General features: G+C 36.0%; 1 protein-coding gene across 1 annotated transcript in view; it reads right to left on the bottom strand.

Annotated features, from left to right (window-relative positions):
* The window catches only part of LOC150104236 (cyclin-A2-like), a 175,286-nt gene extending 153,868 nt beyond the window's left edge, over positions 1 to 21,418 (bottom strand). Inside the window, exon 1 of the mRNA XM_090396860.1 lies at positions 20,976 to 21,418. Coding sequence (XP_090252986.1) covers positions 20,976 to 21,143 — 168 coding nt within the window. The 5' untranslated portion in view covers positions 21,144 to 21,418. The remainder of the gene's footprint in view (positions 1 to 20,975) is intronic.
* Positions 21,419 to 24,720: the final 3,302 nt, after the last annotated feature.

Genomic DNA, 24,720 nt, shown 5'->3' with positions numbered 1-24,720 from the left:
CCAGTTTTGCCTTCCTCATCATACTAGTCACTCTCCTGGCCTGAGTGTTATATTCTTCATGCATCTGCTCTCCACCCCTCTCCTTATATTTCACCCACTTTACACCAAATTATGTTCTCTTCTTCACTTGTGGAATACAGCTTGCTATTGCTACTAACAAACATTCCTTCACAATTTCCCAAGCACTAATGATATCCCGATGTTAAAACTATCGTTTTATTGTTAAATCTACATTCTTATTAATTAATTCTTGTTCGGCTGCACCTTTTGTAAAATTTTATGTTTTCTCATTTGAAATTTATCTTCTTAACCTTTACTTACTTCAGACTTATCGTAAGTTATGTTACCTCTATCTTGTGGCTGCAAATAGTAAGGATCACATGTGCAAGACGTCAAGAACAAAGAAAGTGCCTCAGGCTGGAGCCAATCTCTTTGTCTGATTTACTGGTGTTTATTCTAAATTAAATTTTGGAAAATTTGTTTGATAGTCAACTGCGCCAACAAAATTCTAGGATGAGAGGAGTATCTCCCTCCGAAGAATACAACACCCAGTATGACACACAGCTCCTTCCTTTCCAATTTATCTCTATACCAAATTACAAATATTTCTTACTCTGCAGTCGTGGTAATATTTACTTTAAGACACATACGTTCGATTTTATGAGTAGTGCATTGGACTTAGAGATCAGGCAAGTTATTTTTGACAAGAAAACAATTTATTCATCACTAAGAAACAAATACACAAATTAATTTGACTTAAATCAAATATGTACGCTATATCTAGCAACTCAATATAAGTCATATGATCATTTCTCACAATCATCTGAATCTCTGCAGGACTATTTGTCTAGAAATTTAAACCCCCCCTTCTTAAGTTTACATATAATCAGATCGTCAACATATAAAATTTCAGCCTTAAGGAATGACTACAACAATTAAATACAAGTCGATTCAATGTACAATTCAGCTAGGCTTTTCTCTTACATAGAGTAAATTAATTCAATTGTTAGCTCAAGGCCTAATGTCCTGCAACTCTAATTTTAAAGCAATTCCATCAATTCAAACCACCATCACAATCTAAGTTTCTTTCTGACTAAATAATGGAAAGTTCTTACTTTTCATGAAGTCTGGTCCTCTATAAATGATAATCTCTTCTTGTTCCCGTTAGACCTCGTCACTGTACCTGAGCATCCTTTTCATAATTTACAAGACCTCTTTCTTGTTATCAGTGGACAATTTATTTCCTACGGCTTGGAAGTTCGGTATCTGGTTCCTCCTAATACGACATGCCTTAGTTGCATCTTCTTCTGGCCTTTGCTTCATGAATACAGGTCTCCGAATAGGATAACAATTCATCACCTACGATTCTAGTGAAGCTCAGCTGTCGTTAACGAGCATCGTACTTTCCACTCAACTCTGCTTACACCTTGATACCGTCATGAGTCCAAACTCTCTCATCAGAACTCCACGTGACTTCCTGCCCCATGAAAAGAAACTCCACTGCGGAACGTACTCTAACTTGAACTCCCAGGAACAGACTAAACCAAGCAAGCCCTGTCTCGATGCAGCAAACTGCTATTTATATGGTTCCGATGACCTTCGTTTTTCTTACGTCGTAATCCCCTGATGTTTCTGTATCCATCACTCTCATCAATCGGTGCATTTAAGACAGGAAACCCCCGTTTAATGTCGATCTTCGCGTTTTCAGTAGCCTCAGGTCATGACATAATCCCTTAATCTGTCTGGAATTTTAGTTGACTAGAGGTATACTTAGATTTACACAATTTATCTTATATGTAATTTTCTTTGTTCTTACACAAAACGTTTGATATTACAATATTCAAAAAAAAAAAAAAAAAAAAAAAAAACATTATTTCCATTTCAATTACACCAAGTTTTCTATTAATACACAAGTATTTTAGTGGGACTTAGCATACTTGTAAAAATCTGCATAAAAGGTATTTTATTACTAAAACTCCTTTTATTCAAGATTTTACACTGGCTTTCCAATTCTGCCCTCCATAGAACTGCCCCAAGTTGATATCTAAGACTATTATAAATCACCCGCCTTATAATTCCACATACGTTCCCTTTCCCACCACCTTATAATTCCACCTACATTTCCTTCCTTTATACTCCTCCATGACTATTTACCTTCCAAGTCAAAACTACATGGTCACTCTCTCCAACTGGGGTGGGGGGGGTGAGAGATATCATCTCAGTTATTATCAGCTCTTCTGATAATATGACCAAATCCAAAACTCTTGTTCCCTCAGTTACATGTTACCTAAAATATTTGTCTCGAAATAATTCTAGAAATTCCATTCCTTTATTACTACATGTTGTAGTAATTACTACACTTATTATTCCATGCATTTTCCTCTTCCCAACTTATACTGCTATAGTTAAAATCTCCCATAAAAATCATTCTTCTTGCACTTGCCAAGCTCAACTGCCAAAACATCTCCTCCCCACCCTTTGTGCTCCTTGGCAACACCCCACTAAATATCCTGTCTTGCCCACACCTCTACCTCACACCATATGCTTTCAAAACCATTAGTGTCACTGCTATCCAAAACCTCCACTCTTAGAGGACAAGTCGTTACATATCATAAGCAGTACTCCACCACCGTGTTTCCCTTCCTATCCTGCTGAAAAATGCTGTACCTGTCTACTCCTATTCCTGTTATTATATCATCTTCCATCAACCATATCTCGGAGATCCCAATAATCTTTGGCCAGGCTGATGCTATCAGCACCACCAATTCATCTCCTTTATTCCAGATACTCCTGCCATTAGTATAAAGCAGTGGTGTTCAACCTTTTTTACTACGCGAGCTACTTTTCTAAAAAAAGTTATTCGTCGATCTACTCTTATATAGATCACGTTCCCCCCAAACCTGATATCTGATTACACACAAATAAACAACTAAACTAAAAACTTTGTGTATTTAAAAATTTATCACTTTTAATAATTTTAATACAACAACAAAAAAAAAACAAATATATTGGAATAAAATATTTATTTCTCTATTTTGGAAAACCAAAGTTAGAAAAAACAAGATTGATTACAAACTCACAAGTTACAGGAAATGCTGGTTGATTAAAAAAAAAAAAAAGTTAATGTGAAATTTGGCATTGTTTGGACCTCGCAATATTTTCATAGTCAAGTTGATATGAAGAAGAGGCCAATCGCAGACAATCATCCAAATGATAATTTGTTTTCTTAATTGATTTTTTATGACGATCATATTTGAAAAAGCAGATTCTGATAAGAATGTCGATCCGAAACATGACAGAATTTTTTGCGCAATATCAGTTAATATCAGGAATTTTTTATGTGCATACTTCCAAATGACTTCATTGTTTATTGATTTTAAATGTAAACTATTCTGAATGCTTATTACCTCAAGTTCTACTTCAGCTTAGTTTATATCAACCAGCCCACTAATTTAATTTGAAATTTCTGTGATGTTCAAGATTTCTTGAAATGGATTATTGATAAAAGATACAATCATTTCAGTTTTATTAAAATCTTTAAATCTTGAATTTATTTCGTCCTCAACTAATTCTATTTCATTAATAAATTCTTTTGAATCATAGCAAAGCATTTCTTGATTTTGTTCAAAAAATTTTAATAAATATGGGAGATGTCTAAATTCGGGGTCATTTATATTTTTCTTTAATAAAAGTAAGTATTGTTGGAAAGTTTTTATTGAACTTAACATGTCAATTAAATTTTTATCTCTACCTTGTAACTCTAAATTTAACTTGTTTAATTTCGTACAGAAATCTACTAAAAATGATAAGTGTAACAACCATCTTTTATCACTCCATTGTGGATAAATATCTTCTTTTTCATCAAGAAAATTTTTTATATCATTAATTAATACAAGAAATCTTTCTAAAAACTGACTTCTGCTGAGCCAGCAAACATTATTGTACAACAGAAGTTCCCTTCTGTTTCCCATCTGCCTGTAATTTAAATAACCGCCGTTGCATGGCTTTTCCTCGAACAGAATTTACAATTTTAAATGTAATATCCAAAACATTTTTGTGTTTAATCTTTTACCACACAGTACTTGTTGGTGAATAATACAGTGGTACGTTAAAAAATCTGGATATTTGTCATCGTTTTTACATAATAAAATGAAGCCTGATTTATTACCTATCATTGCAGGAGCACCATCAGTAGTAATAGACACAAGTTTAAAAAGCAGAAGTTTGTGTTCTCTTCACAAATTCATCAAATGCCAAAAAAATGTCTTCTCCCTTAGTCCTTCCTAATAATGGTATAATTTTCAAAAGTTCTTTACTTGAATAATTTTGAAATACTATGCGAATAAATACCATTAACTGAGCAACATCAGTGAAGTCGTTTGATTCATCAAATTGTAATGAAAATGCAACACACTGGTGAATGTCTGACATTAACCTGGCCTGGAAACTTTTCTCCAGCAATTTGAAACCTTGTCTGTGGCCTAGAAGTAGTCTCTCTCCAGCGACGTCTCGAACCGAGAAGTCTCCTCTCTCAAGCAACATGGATCCGGGTGGCCTCCTCTCTGACAGCAATTCTGGAACCGGGACCCCTTCAGTCCCTTTTTATTAAGCCTCCTCTGAAACCTTGCATGAGGTTTGGAAACCCCCAAAGAATCGGTATGAGTCTTTCATCTTAAGTTTCAAGTTCGGCACGCCTTTTGTTCTCCTCCGCTTTCTTTTGATTGTAAGTTGCCTGCCATCGGAAAATTGTTTGAACTCTTTCTGACTGACTTCGGAGATGTTTACACTTAGAGCCTGCAAGCCTTTCTCATACATACAAGTTTCAATAACAATCTTTCTAATGCTGCCATGTACAGCTTCGGCGACAAAAACATTGCCTTTGTTTTTAACACTAACATATTCTTATTAAAGCAGTATATACAGTTAGCTTCAAAAGTTATTTACAAAAACATCTAATACAAACTATACCGAGACAAACAAAGTTTATTTTTTTTACAATATTCACATGGGACTTAACCTAAGTAAAAAAAATCGATGTAATGTGCTTTGGAATATTTAATATTTAAGCTACAATCGAGTTTTTACACTTTGCTTATAATCGTATTCACTCGGCTCACTGTTTGACTTCAACTGATCCAAATTAATTCATTTACCCGGACTTATAAGAAAATTACTGATTTGACAATTTTAATGAAAAATAAATAAACAATAGCAATACACTTAAAGCGAATTAAAAATAATACAAAATAATGATAAAAATCGCTCTGCGATCGACTGGTCGAATACCCCTGGTATAAAGCATAAAAATGTCACTGCTTCTATACCTATCATTATCCCCCTTGAGAATCCACTGGACTCTGTGTTACCTGATGTCACCCTCCCCCTTTCCCCAAGAGGCCACCCCCTGCTACCATCCACTCTGGGAATTCTAATTTCCCTGCATTGACACACAGACTCGTTCAGAAAACGGCAATCTCTCCTGATGCATATGTCCTTCCTCATTCAAATGCAAACAGTCTCTCAAATACATTTACTTTCTATCCTCTAATGCCATCCAAGCAGCCACATATTCCAATCCTCTCTTCTGACACATTCTGGCTATTATGCTATTCATTATTACTACTCTTCTGCTCAGCTCATCATAGCTGGGTAACACATACACTTTCTTTTCTGCAATTTCTTTTGTACAACCTCAAGAATGAATCTCAGATCTCTCGCCACCCAATTTATACTGCCTCTCAAGTCATTAGTGCCCACCATCACAATCATCTCATCCACCCTTTCACCCAGCTTAATTGCCATCCTCCAGGCAAACACTCCTCTGGCAGCCTTTAAGATGGCACCAGTTCTATTTTAGGTAGTAAAACTAGTCTGTAATTTGTTTAATGACTTAACAATAAATTGCTTTTTATCATTTTTAGTCATAGAACTTTCTTTCATTAAAACATTAATGTTATCTCTTCCAAGAAGAAGAATCTACCCTTAGTATGCAACACGAAAATAAAGCATTAATTTTAATTCCCTGGGCTTAATTTAATGAAAACCAATTTAAAACACCCTGAAATCTTGTACAACCTGTTATGTTATTAACATGGTTGATGTTTCTTGAATAAAACTATGTAGAAACAGGAATGAAATAGATAATTTTCTGAATAAACTAAATATTCACACCTTGATGTCTTGACAGCTCAAGTTAGCATTATCAAAAGGCATAATGAATATGCATGATCAGCAAAGACTGAAAATTAAATTGAACTTCAGAGCAAGGACAATCATGTAGGAGGGTGATAATGGTGTGCTCTGTGCAGCAATTTTCTGTGATTAATGCTAGTGGGCAAAATTTATGTAGAATTAAACTATTTCTATTATAGTTCACTGATTCTGTAGCACACAATGCACTTCTAAGAACATTCTCTGATTTAAACAGGATCCATAGTAATTTCATCTTTTTCCATTTGATGAAATAATCTGTCATGTTGAGCAAGCCCACTTTTTGGTTGTCCATACCAATATATTTTTTCATGTTCCTTTCTTCCTTAATTGTTTAAAAAAAAGTGAAGACTTTGTCCAAAGGACTGTTCTGATTTTGTATTGTTTCAGGAGTGAGCCCAGTTTATCTGTTATACCTTTAACATATGGAAGAGAATTGATGTATTTATAGTCAGGTTAGGAGGGAGAGGTTTTAAAGTTGTTGTTGTAACCACTCTGTTCAAAAAGTGAAAGTAGAGTCTCTTGTTACAGACATAATGCATGTCCTAAAGGTGAAATTCATTCTACTCTGGAGGCCATAGTTTTAAAAATCCCAAGTTTTCTGGGTAGGGTAATTATCTTCAGGAATTTTAAAAAGTTGCAAACTTTTTAAAATTAGTATGAGCCATGTAACCAAAGGGCAAAAACCATCTATATACCTCAGCCATACTTTGAGGGACTACATTAAGTGCTGTTTCAAATTATTCCATATATAAGCAAGCAATGGAGGAGGGGAGTCCCTCCTCCATAGATACACCTTCAATCTGTTTAAAAAAATTATGAAAATATCATTTGGGGGGGGGGGGGACATTTTGGATGGAGCTCTAGTGTATCATTCACTGAAACGATTATTGAAAACAGATGACACATCAAAAGCTCAATAAGCAATCATTCTCATCCAAATGAAGATTATCTATTAAAGTGTGTGGATTTTTTTTTTTTTTTTAAATATAAGAATGTCTTGCTGATATGCTTGTTGAGTTTGAATGCCAAAATGTTTCATAAGTTTATTGTTGAAAGTTTATTTTTCACTTGGTTAGAGTATAATAAATTTAGTTTAATCCATTTATCCAAGTGTGAGCAAACAAAGTTTGCGCCTGAAAGTATCTTCAGGACTAGGGCAAGGTGATACAACACCAGGGCAACTCGTTGCAAAGGTGTAGCAAGCTACCAACACTCCTGTCTCAGTATCTCCCTTAATGCAAAACACATCTCCTTGCGGATATGTCTAATGTTATGCATTAAGGGAAGGGCCACTACCCAGACTAGTTTCGACCTTTATTGAGGTGTCTTCAGTGGGAGCCAGGCCCAAGCTGAGATACCAGGCAGAAGCATTCGTAGGTCATCTCTACCTATAGGAGTTGCCAAATGGTGTGCCACCCTTTTTTAATAAATTACTCTGGATTTAGAGAAAGATGTTGAAAGTTTATTTTTCACTTGGTTAGAGTATAATAAATTTAGTTTAATCCATTTATCCAAGTGTGAGCAAACAAAGTTTGCGCCTGAAAGTATCTTCAGGACTAGGGCAAGGTGATACAACACCAGGGCAACTCGTTGCAAAGGTGTAGCAAGCTACCAACACTCCTGTCTCAGATACTTTCAGGTGCAAACTTTGTTTGCTCACACTTGGATAAATGGATTAAACTAAATTTATTATACTCTAACCAAGTGAAAAATAAACTTTCAACATCTTTCTCTAAATCCAGAGTAATTTATTAAAAAAGGGTGGCACACCATTTGGCAACTCCTATAGGTAGAGATGACCTACGAATGCTTCTGCCTGGTATCTCAGCTTGGGCCTGGCTCCCACTGAAGACACCTCAATAAAGGTCGAAACTAGTCTGGGTAGTGGCCCTTCCCTTAATGCATAACATTAGACATATCCGCAAGGAGATGTGTTTTGCATTAAGGGAGATACTGAGACAGGAGTGTTGGTAGCTTGCTACACCTTTGCAACGAGTTGCCCTGGTGTTGTATCACCTTGCCCTAGTCCTGAAGATACTTTCAGGTGCAAACTTTGTTTGCTCACACTTGGATAAATGGATTAAACTAAATTTATTTCATAAGTTTATAAGTAGGACAATTTATGGCATCAAGGATGAAGCACAGCAGGGCTCCGGGTTTATGCACCTTTGCGTCACTGAAGATATCTTTGTTGCATGCCTACTGGGTCCAAGACACCTGACAAGTGTGGAAGTAGGCTGGCTCCTAGTGGTGGGCCCTGGGTACCTAAAGTGGGGGTTAGCAATAGGATTTGTTCCATCACTAGATTATACAAAGCAGAATGAGGATCCTCTCTTGCTTAGTGAGGGGCCGCATGGAACTTTACTTCTGTGATTGATCTTCCTCTTGACTTGGATTGCGAGGTTTGCCATTAGATCAGCACCAGATTCTAGAATGAATGACTGTCATAACCATCAACACAGACTGTATATTTGTCCCACTTACAGTAAGGTCTTTATTACTCCAGCCCAGCTTGAGTGTGCACTGGTGAACAAAACATTCCATCACCCCTGTGAACGCTTCTACAACTTTAAATCTTCCTATAACATCCACTTACCAAAATATCTTGGTTCAACCAGGACCATTATCTCAGACACTATCTATTCAGACTGTCAGAGCCTTTACCATCACTATTGATCTTGGGATTCACTGCCATACAAAACAGTCCAAAGTTGTTCATGTTGAAGTTTATAAGAGCAGGTAAAAAGCATGATGGGCTACTGAAGTGGAATATTTTGCAACTTCCAACATTCCTACAGCATCCAATTACCAAAATATCTTAGTCCAACCAGGAACATTTCAAAGACACTGTCTGCCCAGAATGTCAACAAGACTTTACCACTTTTATGGGTTTTGTTGTTCACCACAGTGAAAAAACATACTGTTGTTGTTAATGTTGAAATTACTACTCAGCATGCAAAATCACAGGGGACTGCTGAAAAGGAATATGTAATCTTGTCTTCTTTGAAGCCTTGTTATCAACAAAAGATACAGCTCATGTCAGTGAGATTTTGGCAGAGGCTGCCTAGGTAAACAGATAGTCACAATTAGATTACATCATAAATTACCATCCTACAGAGAACTAATGATGTAACTACAGGCATCAATGTTAAAAGATCCCCACAAGAGCAGGAAATATCCTCATACCTCCTACTGGATATGCTATCGCTATCATCTTGAGGGAGGAATAGGAACAGCACAATTCCATCTCTTCAAGTACACTTAAAAAAAAAAACTCAGGATCAACCTTCTTCCCCTCAGTATAGTTATTAATGAATATTATTAATCATCACCCAATGAAGTATCTATTACAGCAAAGTTGAATCATTATTTGGAGACTGAATTTTCCAGGCAACATCCTCCTTCCCAGTTAGTAGAGCATCATCACACAGATGATGTAAGATCCAAGTGGAAAAGGGAAAAAAAAGCACCTTTGTGCCAAATGTAAGCATTATATAAGAACTGAAGCATTGTGCCTAAAATAACACTAGATCTAGCATCTTTGTAGGAAATGCAATATATTATTAGACCACAATGAATGTGAAACAGACTGAGAAGATAGAAAGTGAAACAGATAGAAAAAAAGATAGAAAGCGTAAATGAAAGAAATGAAACAAAAGCTAGTGAAAGAATGCAAAAATGTAGAATTGAAAGAAAGTATGAATGAGGAAATGGAAGTAAGGTGCAGCAGGACGAGATGAAGCAAGATTGTGGGAATGACAGAGTGAAATAGTCAGAATGCACGATTTGATGAAACAGTTATTGAAAATGAAAAATGAAATGAGGAATATGCAGAGTGATACTAGAAGTTTAGTGGAAACTAATGAAAGTGTGCAAGAGAATAGAATGAAAGAAAAAAAAGTAACAGGTAACGAGTGATTCCAGGATAGCAGTATATGGAGATTCCATACTCAGAGGATTAGTTAATGAGCGAGTCCATAAGGTCTGTTATCCAGGAGGGATATTGAATAGGATAATTCAGGCGTTGGACATGAAGAAGAAACAAGCAAAAAGAGTTGGTGGTGATTGTGGGGACAAATGAGATAAGTGGACATAAGGGGCATGTGATGGCTAATATCAGGAGGTTATTGAGAAGAGTGAAAGATAAGTGCAGTGGAAAAGGCTGTCAATGTGTTGTGTTGCTGAGGCATGACAATGATGAGTTGCGACAGAGAACCAAAATCATGAATCATATGCTAGCAGAGCTGTGTGGGAAGAAGAGAATACAGGTTTGTTGATGTATGGTATGCGTTTGAGGGAAGAATGAAATTATACAGGCATGATGGGTTGCATTTAAATAGCTTTGTAGTGAGTGCACCGGAGAAAGTGTTGCTGGATGGAAGTACAGTGATGCAGGCAAGAGATCAAGTGAAAAATCAGGAGAGTGGTATCGAAGAGACTTAAGTGCTTGGCAGTGTAAACAGTAGTAGTATGAGAGTCGAAGAGAGAACAGGAATGCTAGTGGAACGAGAGAGAAATGGCATAGGGAGAGTGGATGCTGAAAGTGGCAGTGAATGTGTATATGAAGATGGAGTATATTGCAATGTAGATGAGGAAGTTGAGACTGAACAGATATATGTGCTCAGTCTCAAGATAAAGGTGATTGGATATCTTTATATCCAATCACCAAAAAGTGACTCGGATAGGACTGGTTATAGACCTAAATATTAATTACTGTGTTTGTTTACAAATGTCACAAGTTTCATCTCCCTTATGAGAAATAAGGGAAATGAAATGGTTTCACTGGAATAGAAATGGAAGGATACTGTATTTTACACAGGGATATAAAGGACAAGAAGGGAAATGGAGTGCTGGTGATGATAGCAGGGGTAATGATGCCCATATAAGGTAGACATGAAAGAGGGAAATAGTGTCAATGGTTATGAGGCAGTGTGGTGTAACAGAAGTTGACAGGAAGACATTTAGTTGGATGTTTCTATAGGACCAGAAGTGTGGAGGATAGTGATGAAGAAATATATAAACGACTTGGATTAGTGAACAAAGGAAGGGTAATTATTATGGATGATTTTAATTATGGCAGTATAGATTCGAATAAAGAGATAGCATTTGGGAATAAGGAAAATGAATTTCTAGAGTTCTTGATATATAACTATCTCAGGCAGCATAGAGGGCAAGTGAGGCTAGAGAGTTTTAGATCTGATTATTTCATCAGAGGATGCAATTGTGAGTGGGGTTTCACACCTTCATCCAGTTGGTGAGTGACCATGAAGCGATCCCCTGGGTTGCGTCTAGCCATATGCAGACTTTTGTGAGGAAAGGATATATTTATAATTATAAGGCTGGTGATTATGACAAGCTTAGGAGACAGTTTGGAGTTACTGCATGGAATGAGAAGTTGAGTGGTAAGGAAATAAATGCTGCCCTGGAACTGACAGAGAAATACATAACAGTATTAATGTGTGAATGTATTCTGAAGGCCAAAAGGCTGAATAAGATAGGTGTAAAATGGATGAATGAGGGGCTTAAGCATGAAATATGGAAGAAGGTACTTTGGAGAACAGTACAAGATGAATAATGGTAATAATCAGCTACATGAAAAGTATAATAACAAGACAGGAGAGTGACTCAGTAAGGAAAACAAAAGTGGAATATGAGCAGAAATTGGCAAATCATGCAAAGAAAAATCTAGAGAATTTTTTTTTTTTTTTTTTTTTTTTTTTTTTTTTTTTCAGATGTGTAGCAAGTAGAAGAAAGAATAATCATGGTAAGATGTTAATCAATGCAGAACACATTGTGGAGATTTTCAGTGATCAATTTATAAGGATGGCTCATCCTGTTCAATGTGGAATCATGAAGAACTTAAGTATAGAGGACATACAAGAGGATGACTTAATTATAAGTGAGCAGGAGGTATTTGAGGAAATAAATAATCTTGATGTCAACAGGGCAATAGAATTTGATGACATATCGCCATGCATCTTAAAGGAATGTTCCAGGGAATTGGTAATAGCATTGGCATGCCTGTTTAATAAGAGGCTTAACACAGGTTCCAAGGGAGTGGAAAGAGGGTAAAATTATTCCACTGCATATAGTTAGTGACAAGGCTGTAGCTTCAAATTATACGCCAATCTATTTTACTGGAGTTGTGAAGATACCGGAGAGATTGGTGAGAAGTAGAATACAGAAATGGGTTAATAGCTGCAGTATTCTGTGATTATCAGCTTGGGTGTGTTAAAGGGAAATCATGTTTTACTAACTTACTTATGCATTATAACAAGGAGGCAAATACCTTGGACAGAGGGGATGCATATACAGTGGTGCACTTGGATTTTGCTAAAGCTTTTGATTGCCTGCCACATAACAAGCTTTTAAATAAACTGAAATGGATGGGACTGGATAACAGACTGAGTTAAATCAATGACTGGCTGTCAGATAGTTATCAGAAAGTTATATATGGGGGTTGCAGTATCCCGAAAGAGGAAGGTCACTAGTGGTGTACCGCAGGGGTCAGTTTTGAAACCATTGTTGTTGTTCAGTTTGTATGTTAATGATATTGGGATAGGTTTAACTAGTGATGTGCAGCTGTTTGCAGATGATGCAAAATTGGGGAGAGCAATGCAGAGTCAAGCAGATGTTATGGCCTTACAGGACTTGAATAAATTGCATGACTGGGCAGCTAAGTGTAAATATCAGTTCAATGTTGCAAAGTGTACGATTTTGAGATTTGGTAAGTAAAGATGGGATGTGAAGTATTCACAAAGGTGGTCAGTAGTCTTTGGAATGTGGTGTACAAGGACGGATTGAGAAATGCAAGCAGCAAAGTCTCGTGAATAAGAGGAAGAGGGGAAGCATACAACTGAGACATATGAGCTAGTTGGAGGTTGTTATCAGGTTGACATGGAAGAGATTTTTCAGAGAATGGGAGAGGGGGGGGGGGGAACAAGAGGCCATCACCGGAAATAGTATAAGGATAGTGTGAGTAAATTCTTTGCATGGAAAGTGGTTGGTGAGTGAAATGCATTGCCTGAATGTTATGAATGTAGACACACTGAATTAGTTTAAGGCATGGTTGGATGAGCATTGTGTGTACCTCCCACAATGAGTTTCTGACTACATCGAGGTCAGATCTTAATAATAATCTCCAAGTGAGATGAACGAGGAGTTTGTCCGCTTATGGAGGCATGGCTTTTCCACTCTACCACCATACTTAACCGATTCAGTCCCATTTCAAGATTCATTCCAGAAGCAGAACTTTTCCACCCATCTTTTGATTAAATAGAGTCTTCACCTCCAATTAGTTCTTCAGCTGCCAGACCGGAAGCTCCGCAGTTATACTGCCATGGAGCTTGAAGGGTCTATCTACCTATCTTGCAAGATTTAATTAATCTAGTTATCAAATGTCAACTATCATATCTTGGCCAGTCAAGAACAGTGTTCATGTCGAAGGAGGAAGATGCATCTCTACCCTCTGACTACCACCTAATTACAATTGCTCCTGTTATAAGTGAGCAGGAGGTATTTGAGGAAATAAATGATCTTGATGTCAACAGGGCAATAGAATTTGATGACATATCGCCATGCATCTTAAAGGAATGTTCCAGGGAATTGGCAATAGCATTGGCATGCCTTGTTCTCTTACTTCATTTTCATGAAGTGTTAGCTAAACATTTGCAGTCATACATTCAACATGATTTAGGTAGAGCCTTCATCCCTGTGGATGGCTATGCTGAGAAGATCTTCATTCTGATCTCTTCTCTGAATCCTAACACCAACTTTTGACTCTTAATGATATCCCTGGACAGCCAAAAGGCCTTTGCCAGTGTCTTCCTTCAAGCTATACTTTGAGCTCCAAGTATAATGGTTGTCCAGGAGCTATCCTTACGTACATATCAGATTTAACTGCAAATTCCCTTACTATCAACCTCTGGGCTACAAATTGACATCCATCCCAGTGCTTACGGGGTGTATGTCCAAGGAGACTTCTCTCCTATTTTCTTCAAATTGCATCATTGAAGAGTTTCTTCATTCTTTTAAGCCATACTGGCTACTCTTGACACAACTACTGTTAATGCTGCAACATTCACTGATGACCTTATACTAGAAAGCTTGCAGGAACTCCTTGCTCCTCAACCAAGCAGTCAACTTCAAGTTCGACACTTAAACATAAATGTGAAAAAGTCAAGCATGCTTTCTTTTGTCCTCTCAGAGAGAAACAAGAAATTGAAGGTCGAATACCGAGTTTTCCCCGCATGGCATGTCTTTGTATCCTATCTTAGTTCTAGAGAAGTAGAGATATCTTGAACAGTCGGTGTGTGAGAGAGAAGAGGTTGTCCTCTTTCCCAACCGCTCTGGAATCTTTTTTTCCTTCTCTCTGTAAGGCTCCATTAAAACTTTAAACAGAGGCTTTTCATTCTGAATAATTTCTTTCTTCCTCAACTCAACCACAGGTTAGTCCTAGGTGAAGGTGTATGATGTCAGCAGAGTTATATGAACTTACTGAGCATTGGACTCTCACAGGGTGATTTCTAGAGAATATTCTGAAGGCTCTTTCAGTACTATCCCAGATGGATGTAGCAGTTCGCTCAGCAGTCCACACCACTGTAAACCATGTAAGTTTTGGGATTCCCTCATTGATGACAATAACAGAGCAGACTGTAGAGTATAGAAATTTTGGATCATGTTATTCAATGTTGTTATCTCTCCAACACACGCACACTGTGTACATGTCAGTAGGCACAATGTAATAGTGAAGGTTACAGAGAGTAGGGTGAAGAAGAAAGGTTGGATAACAGCAGTAGACCCTCCCCCCCCCCCACACACACAATAGGACTAACATTGGATAAAGGAAGCCTGACCTTATAGTAAACAGAAGAGATGAGTTAGTCATTATTGAGGTATAAGTTGTGGGTGCTGGTCAACCACTCACTACCCTCCATCACGAGAAAGCTGCCTACTACACTGAAAACCAAAGACTTGGTATGACTACTTCAGAAAGAACACCAGATCATACCAAAATGTAACTCTGTAGCTATCTTTTAAAAGTGTATGACGTCAGCAGAGTTACAGGAACTTACTAAGCATTTGACTCTCACAGGGTGTTTTCTAGAGAATATTCTGAAGGTTATTTAAAAAGATTAGAAATGGAAGGAAAAAGACTAAAAGGAATCAGAGATGATAATGGTGACATAAAAGCTGAAGATATTCTAGATGTTTGGAGTATACACTTTGAAAGACTCTTAAATGAAACATGAAGTGTCAGCATGATGGTAGAAAACTCCCAACAGGAATGCAGTCAGGAATACATATTCATACTTCAAGTAGAAAGCCATAAAAAAACCTGAAACATGGAAAGGCAGCCGGAGTAGATGAAATTTGATCACAAATGCTCAAATATGGAGGTATAAAAGTTTTAGAATGGCTGAATTGCATAATTTAGATGGCCTGGTCAGAGAGTCGAATTCTAGATGACTGGAGTAGAGCTCTCATAGTACCAATCTATAAAAAAGGGAAATAGAACTGAATGTGAGAATAACAGAAGTATTTAACTAGTCAGTGTTCCTGGTAAGATTTGTATAATATACTTAAGAAACAGATAAGAAAAATCATGGAAGGGAAGCTTGGTGAAGAACAAACTGGATTCCAGCCAAATAAATATAGGTTATCAGACTTAAATATAAAGAGCTAACAAGCTTCATTTCGGCAATGAAAACATTACTTAAATTAAGGGGATATTAAATCCCACATAGTTTTAAAACCGAATAAGAAACTCAAAGATTGGAATCAGAGTTTCTTGCCGAATATAGTAAACTATAAAGTATCGGCGACACTAGCGTTAGCAAATGCAAGTGATCCTAGTACGTAGTACAATACCGCGCAACTCGTTGCAAAGGTGGGGGGGAAGTTCAGATCGCTATTCTTAGGTATTTTCCATAATGTAAAAACACATTTCCTAGGAAATGTATGCTGTTATTACATTATGGAGGGAGGTCACTACCCAGACCGGTTTCAGCCTTTTTTGAGGCTTCATCAGTGAGTAGCTAGACCTAATACCCCTTAGGTCTAGCTACTCACTGATGAAGCCTCAAAAAAGGCTGAAACCGGTCTGGGTAGTGACCTCCCTCCATAATGTAATAACAGCATACATTTCCTAGGAAATGTGTTTTTACATTATGGAAAATACCTAAGAATAGCGATCTGAACTTCCCTCCCACCTTTGCAACGAGTTGCGCGGTATTGTACTACGTACTAGGATCACTTGCATTTGCTAACGCTAGTGTCGCCGATACTTTATAGTTTACTATATTCGGCAAGAAACTCTCTGATTCCAATCTTTGAGTTTCTTATTCGGTTTTAAAACTATGTGGGATTTAATATCCCCTTAATTTAAGTAATAGGTTATCAGGATCAGATTTTCAATTTAAGACAAATAGTTGAGAAATCTTGGGAATAAAACAAGAATTTGTATTTAAGTTTTGTTATATGTGAGTTATATGTCATGTAATAAAGTTGTCAGGGGAAAACTATTCAAAACACTACAATTATATGATGTATATGAAACATTATATTAAGCAATACATATTCTCTATTTCAGCTGTTAGAATTGAAGGAAGTAGAGGAAGATGGTTTGAGGTGAAATCAGGTGTATGACAAGGGTATTATCTGGGAAGTCAGTGGAATAAATTTATATTGAATAAGAAACTCAAATAAGTCAAAACACTAAACTAGCTGTATACAAGACAGTGTTCAAACCAATATTCACTTATGGATCTGAGAGCTCGGTTAGAAATAAAACTCTTGACCAGAGACCACAGATATGAGAGTCCTGAGAAAGATTAGAGGAATTAGCAGATGGTACTAATGGATATTAAAAATGAAGATATTAGGAAAGATCTTGACATTGCTAGCATTCAGTAAAGTGTTAGCAGAGCTAATCTCACATGGTATGAGATTGGAATGGGAGAAGAAAGATTAGCTAAACAAATGTTCTTTGCCAGGATGGCAAGAAAAAGATCCAGAGGAAGACCAAGATGTAGGTGGGTTGATATAGTTAGAAGTACCTTGGAAAACAGAAATATAAGATCTGATACCGCTCTCCAGCAAAGAGGCAACGGTTCGAATCCCGTAAGCATGGATGTTTGCAATTGTCTTCTTTCAATATGGACTGGGTCACCATGGGAATAATAAACTCAAAACCTCCCACAATGGGAGAGGCCTTCATGCTGCAGTGGGTAAAAAAAATAGGTTGCTATTTTTTTTTTTTTAAATATTGGAATGTTGACAGATAACAGGCTAATCTGAAGGAAAATTGTTGATAAGAAGTTAGTAATTATGTAGCTTTTCATGTAGGACTATAATAATTATGCTGTACACCCCCAACCTCAGAAATTCGATGATAATATATTAATCTCGGCTTTTTGCTTCCATGTAGATTCAATGACATAAGCATATTAGGAAGTAACTTGACCTTGTTAGCATTTAAGATAATATGAGAAGAGCTTATCTTGGGTGGTAGTCATTTAAACAGAATGGAAGAGGAAAGATTAGCCACATAGGTGTTAAATACCAGGATGGAAAGAAAGACCTGAAGATTACAATCTAAGTGGATGCTTCTAAGTACCTTAGAAGAGCAAAATGCAAGATCTGGCAATATTCAGTCTTGGTTGGCAGATAAACACACTAATTTGGAAGAAAGCTGTCAATATGAAGTAAATAATTACACTATATTTTAGCATAATTTTAAAATTTTGCTTTAAAAAAGAATTCACAACTCTTCACTTCCTTATGACCCTTTTTTAACATTCAGAGATGACCTCTTGTTCTCTCACTAGGTTTTATCATATGCAATAGGAAATCAGTGAGAGATTGTACACAACATTAGGCAAATAAGGGTAATGCTGTGTGTGAAGGTCAGCATAGATTTGTTAAACAGGGGGCTCTTGTTTCAGTAATCTGATTGCCTTTTAGAAAGTCAAAAGAGCAAGTTGATGAAAGAAAAACACCTACCTTGCTTTCATGTTTGTTTGTTTTTTTTTTTTGCAAAAGGCATTTCATAGGGTGCCACACAAGATGATATTTAAATTGCAACACACCAGGTTGGTGAATTGGATTCTAAATTGACTAGGACATAGCTGTGTACAGAGGAGCATTATCAAGGAAAAAGAAGGTCACCAATGGTCTTAGTATTAAGACCTCTATTATTTAACCTTAATTAATACCACAGGAGAATATACAGTTTTCAGATGTGGGGCTAGGAAGAGTTATTTGTGATAGTATTGATATGACCATAATAAATTTAGTTTAATCCTTTATCCAAGTGTGAGCAAACAAAGTTTGCACCTGAAAATATCTTCGGGACTGGGGTAAGGTAGTACAACACCAGGCAACTCATAGCAAAAGGTGGACCAAGCTAACATCACTCTTATCTCAGTATCTCCCATAATGCAAAACACATCTCCTTGCAGATATGTATAATGTTATGCATTAAGGGAAGGGCCACTACTCAGATGTTTCGACCTTTATTGAGATCTCCTCAGTGGGAGCCAGGCCCAGAAGTGGAGATACCAGGCAGAAGCAATAGTGAGATCATCTTTACCTATAGGAGTTGCCAAAAGGTGTGTCACCTTTTTATTAAATTACTCTGGATTGATATGACCCTTCTGGAGGAGTGCCAGTGCTAAAATATCTTCATTAGCTAATGAAAGATCTCTTTTCATTAGCTAATTTCGTTCGCTCATTTCTTTCCTTTCTCCATTTCTTTCCCTCACTTCATTATTTTTCCTCTATATGCTTGCCTTTATAGAGAAAAAAATTCTTTTGTACCATTTTTTACATTCATTATATCTTTCTTTCTCGTTATTTTTTCTTTTTCTTTCCACCTTTCCTTCCTCTTGTTCATTTTCTTTTCCTTTTTATCTTGCATTATTTTCAGTTTAATGCAATGAAATGCAAGGTCTTGAAAGTTGTAGTCCATCAATGGAAGTTGCATACTGTATTGGCAGAGCTATACTTGAGGAAGCAGAAGAGACAACGGATCTTTGGATAATGTTAGATAGAAATCTGAAGTTAAGGGAACATATTGCAAAGGTCGTGCAGATAGCACAGTGGATTGCTACAATTCTGAGGATATTGACTATCGGAGCCTTAATCAGACCAAATGTAAATTAATGTGCTTAGACTGGATCACACCAAAATTTTAAAGGCATAAATTAACCTACAAGAGGATACATTACATATGCAGGTAACAAAAATGATATTAGGATTATACAAAGTTTTATACAAAATTGAGGGGATGTTGACCACTAGATATGATGGATAGAAAATGAAGAAGTGACAGGAGAGAGAGAGAAGTGAAGCTTAAGTTGGCAGAAATGTAAAAAAGATTCACAAAATAGAAGCTTATTGAAAAAAAATTCTTCACATGAAACGACATGCAACTCAATAATGAGAAGAACAATGGCCCAAGTTTGAACTTTAAAAACACCTATCTTGAAAATTTTAGCCAAACTGCCTGCAAAATCCATCAAGTTGGCAAGATGCTCGAGGTCTCATACAAAATGGCCATGAAAGAAATAAATAATGCTAAATGATAAAGTGAGGGGTAAAATGGTGGCAAAGACTGATCATAATGAATTTCTTTGTTATTTTATATAGAACAGCAGCGAAATTGATGACATAACTACTGATCACTTTTTTTTCTTTTTTTTTTTTGATAACTGGATAGCAGCCAATTTCTGAACTGCTCAACTTCTAATTAAAGAAGGTAATATAAGAGAACGCCAGAATCCAGATTGAGAATCGCTCGATATGAGAACTCAGAACTTAGCAACCCCCCCGCCCCAATAACAACAACAACAAAAAAAAAAGTGGCTGCCATTTTAGAACGGGCATGTTCTTAGTTCAGCAATTTCCAAATCAAACCAGACGTTGTTGATAATCGATTTGCCGTTTCTTATATATTTGCATTACTATCTCATTTAAGTTATTGCTTGCATCTTAAAGAAAGAATGAATGAGCGTTTGGAGAAACATGAAGCTGTGTTAAATTGGCAAGATATCGCGAACAGAACACACAAAAAAAGATCAGTTGGTCTACTTGTTTACGTTCAAGTGTTAGAAGGACAAAGTCATGCGAAACGAAGCATTATTCCACTAACCACGAAAAAAAAAAGAAAAAAAAGTTTCATTTCAGCCGTTCTACCAAAGTTTTTCATACTCTGGAAATAAAAATCATAATATACACATTTAAAGAAATTAATATATCAAGCTCTGACATCCCCACGCTTTTATTTTCTGACAATGTGTTCTCCTTTTTTCACCATCGATAGTGATACTTATAATACCACAGGATCTGGTAACCCCAGTTTAGTTATGCACATTTACGATATATTCCATCAATTATTAAAAGTCGGCTACGAATGTTTCCGCATTTGTCTGAATTCGCTAGTGGAATAATTAAAAAATCAATAACATGTAAGGTAATTGAAATTTACATTTATTAAAGTGTGACAATATGTAATCTGTGTAATTATAAAAAAATTACGAAATAGCCATAAAACTGATCAGTATTAACGGCAGAATTTCGTATATTAGTTGAACATTGATTTCACCCCTCTTTTCATAAACAAAATAATCATAGTAGGTAATAAATATTCGAGCGTCCATCTGGGGGAAAAAATGCCTATGAGCTACACAAAATTCAGTACTAAATATTCATTGTTGTATAATTAAACGGAATGCATCATATATAAATTAACGACTACTCACTGATTTCGCTTTCGCTGCTCTAGTAGGTTGAAGTCTATTATCAGGTAAAGTTGACAAAGCTCTTCTTTTCGGAATCTGCTGTGAAACAGTACTTCCCTTTGCCTGGATGTTTCCCAAAGGTTTATTTTCTTCATCTCTTTCGAAAGGACCAAAGGAAAGACTAGCCATTTTCGTCAGAATTAGTATACTCACACTGTAATATGAATACCTGAAAGGCAATATAACTAAAATCCGTTAGGTTTCCCCTTAAAACATCAGTTACAAATTAATATAAAGGCATCAAGTTCTGGTCAACGGCATTGACAAACATTGTGATTTCAATAATATATAATCTGCTTCATCTTTTCTTACACTCCAAAATGCTCTCAAAAGAAAATCTGAAATATTAAAAACAGAACAAGAACATTAGAATACGCATATAACTCCCGGCTTTCCAGCTGGAGAACGTTAAAATCCCCGCGATTCTACAAATCAACCAATAAGGAGAAAGCGTTATATCACGTGAAGAGAATAAGTGAACTATACCAGAAGCGGCCTCGTAATCAATAAAATAATAATAATAATAATAATAATAATAAACAAATAAATAATAAAATAATAATGATATGTATATACGAGGGGGATGAAAACTTCTGATAAATAGCTGGAACAAAAACGATATTAAAGCAACTGATATAGCCATACTAGTAGAAATAACATACATATACAACAAAAATATATGAATATCATATAATAGAAGTAAATATGATTTATGAAAATAGATATGTGACTGTTAACTTAAATTCATAATATAGAATTGAATGGATACAAAAGATATGTTATATTAAAAGAAAAAAATACTGCTCAGCTCATGTTAAAAGGACTTTAGGAAGAAGCAGACACTGAGCAGATTATGATGTTAAAAAATACGGAAGAATAAATTGTAAAAATATATATATTGTTAAGATATGAAAAAATGTAAATCAAAATGCCCAATAGAATAAGCATTCTATGTACTTGTGTATATATATTGTAAATAGTTGTACATATATTTATTTTGAATGTACTTAGATGCTTTGGTGTAAATAAAATATAACTAGTAGAAATAACATACTAGTAGCAGAGTTATGAAGGTGACTTATGTTCTTACATTCTGAACCTCATAAAAGATTCAGTATTCCTTTCAAGGTTAGATTTTTTTTTTCAGATTTAATTATAAAAGTAATGTGAAACCCTAATAGGGAATAATATAGATTATAGAATTTGTTTGTCGATTTCTTATTTATATATTTTTAAGGTATAATTTAGTGAACATTTCTTAATTTAATATATGATCATAGCATCTTCCAGAAACCATGGAAAACTGGAATACCACTCTGATACAGACAAAGTTAAACAAATGAGATGTTCAGATTATAGAACAAGTAGTTTCAGTAGCAACAAAGTGAAATTATTTCTTACTATAAAGTTGGACAGATGTCAAACTTTGAAAAACAAAATTGCAGAAGAACAACATGCAATCAGAAATCACTGCAAATGCAACATTAAATCTCAGGATGATCAATTAACACCTTTTATTCCCCTATAGAAACTAGGCGATACCGTTTACCCCTATCTAACTTTTGAAGACTGGGGGATATTCAATCTCCACTAGCCGCTAATCAGAGATAACTGACCCAAGATTTATCACTAATGATAAACGGCTCCGGTGAACAGACTGGTGACAAGTGTCGCCATCTCGTGGCCCTAATCCTAACGCTATTCATTTTAGAAATTACGGACTTTACAACCGTGTTATAAATAACTCTTTTAATTTCCCGTCCCTTCGATCTTCATATAAGATCATCATCTGGAGTATATACAAATATACAAAGACAAGCTGATTTACATTACACACAGTAAGCTAAAGAAACAATGATTTGATCATCAGTTATTCTACTGGTATGACCTCTAGTGAAAAAAATTACAAATTAAGTAATTATTTAGAAACTACATCAAAACTAAATTCTATTTAAGATAACATGAGAAAAACATTCTTTCTTATAGATAGTCTTCTTTCAGTAACAATGAAGTCCTATTTTTAACATTATTATTATTATTATTATGTGACACCTCCAGGCAGTCCAAAGACTGATCGAGGGATATCTGCCAACACCATCAAACGATTGGGCCCCTTCTAACTACTAACCGCGCTGAAACCTGTTTAACTTTTTGCGAGCCATTAGTACTGGAGGCTTTACCAATCGACCAACCTTTGATGGCAACATTACAATTGTTATTGTTGATTTAAGATTCTGGATTATTTACAGTCCTGTTTATAATTAACTCTTAGAGAGAAAGGTTCTGTGGGTAGAATATGTGCGTTCCATATGCTTGGGATTTTTAGACCATCATTATTGCTAAGATTGGGGTGGTTGATAAGAATCTCACAGGCTTCCTTAAATTTGCGTTCCTGCCTTGTTTTGGTGTAATGTAAACAAATGCTGCTTTTCCAGTCAATTCTATGTAAAGTGTTCAGGGCATGATCAGAAAGGCAAGGTTCACCATAGTTATGATATGTAATGTGTCGTTTATGCTCCTTTTGTCTGATAGGAATTGTACGTCCTGTTTCCCCTATATGTGGTATATTACAGGTGCAATAAATACAGTATACTCCAGGATGGGCCAGCGGAGAGAGTGGGTCTTTAGATGAGTTGAGTAAGCTTTTTAATTTTGCAGGAGGTTTAAAGGTGGCTTTGAGGTTGCATTTTTGTAATATTCTGTGTATTTTGTCTGATGTCCCTTTAATGTAAGGAATGGTTATAGTTTCATTGTAGTCTGGTTTATCTTTGTTTTTATTGAGGTCTTATAGAGAATTTTGTTAATAGTGTTTTGGTTGTAACCATTTTTTAGAAAAGTATTGCTGATAATTTTAAGTTCGACTTTCAGTGCATGTTCATAGGAGAAAAAACATTGGAGGCTACGAGAAAAAACTTGGCCGTTACTCTACACCAGGTACAAAATGTAAAATCTGAACTTTCAAGTTACTCGAACACAGATATTTGAATTATCCTTGAAAAGATTGCAGACAACACGGCGAACGATATCCTTCAAACTAAGAAAGAAAATCTCATATCCAAATTTCATAGATTAAAAGTACGACAAAACCAGAGGCCAAATTGGATTAGATCGTCGGCTTGTCGAGAGCTCCGGAAAAGATTAGTAGTATTTTGTGTTAACATTAGATATTTTACTAGAATTTTAAGAAGTATTGTTTGCTTTTTGTTTCTTGGTGTATCTGTGCAATTTTTGCGTGTTTTCTGTTATTTTAATTATTATTTTTAAGAAAAGATAGCGTACACATGGCACCGATAAAGAAAAAAAATGGCGGCCAGGTCGCCATATTTGTTTAAGAGTTTTGATGTAAACGAATTTATGCAATGTGCTGTCTGTGATATGTATGCCTTGCGAAGAGCGGTGGGTGTCTGGTTAGAAAGTGATAGTGGAGTTAATATGTGTAGAAAGTGTAAAGAGAATGAGGACTTCAAGCGTGTTTCGTGTGTCGAGAGTGATATCGTTAATGATAGTCAGAATGTAGAAAATGGCGGTGTGCCAGATAGGTGTAAGAGCGTCGCTGAAAGTGTAAATGAAGGTAGAAACACAGAAAGAATGGATGATTTGATCGATAATGAAAATGGTGAGATAAATGCGAGTAGCGAAATTGCCCGTTTGAATGGTGCGTTACACAGAGCTAGAAGACAACTGGAGCGTATGGAAAAATGTGTGT

The sequence above is a fragment of the Typopeltis vanoorti genome, chromosome 8 (genome assembly GCF_054136105.1).
Source record: "Typopeltis vanoorti isolate ZY-2024b chromosome 8, IOZ_Tvanoo_1.0, whole genome shotgun sequence".
Classification (NCBI taxonomy): domain Eukaryota; kingdom Metazoa; phylum Arthropoda; class Arachnida; order Uropygi; family Thelyphonidae; genus Typopeltis; species Typopeltis vanoorti.
Note: the sequence above shows the minus strand (reverse complement) of the source record. Positions and strands in the feature narration are given on the sequence as shown.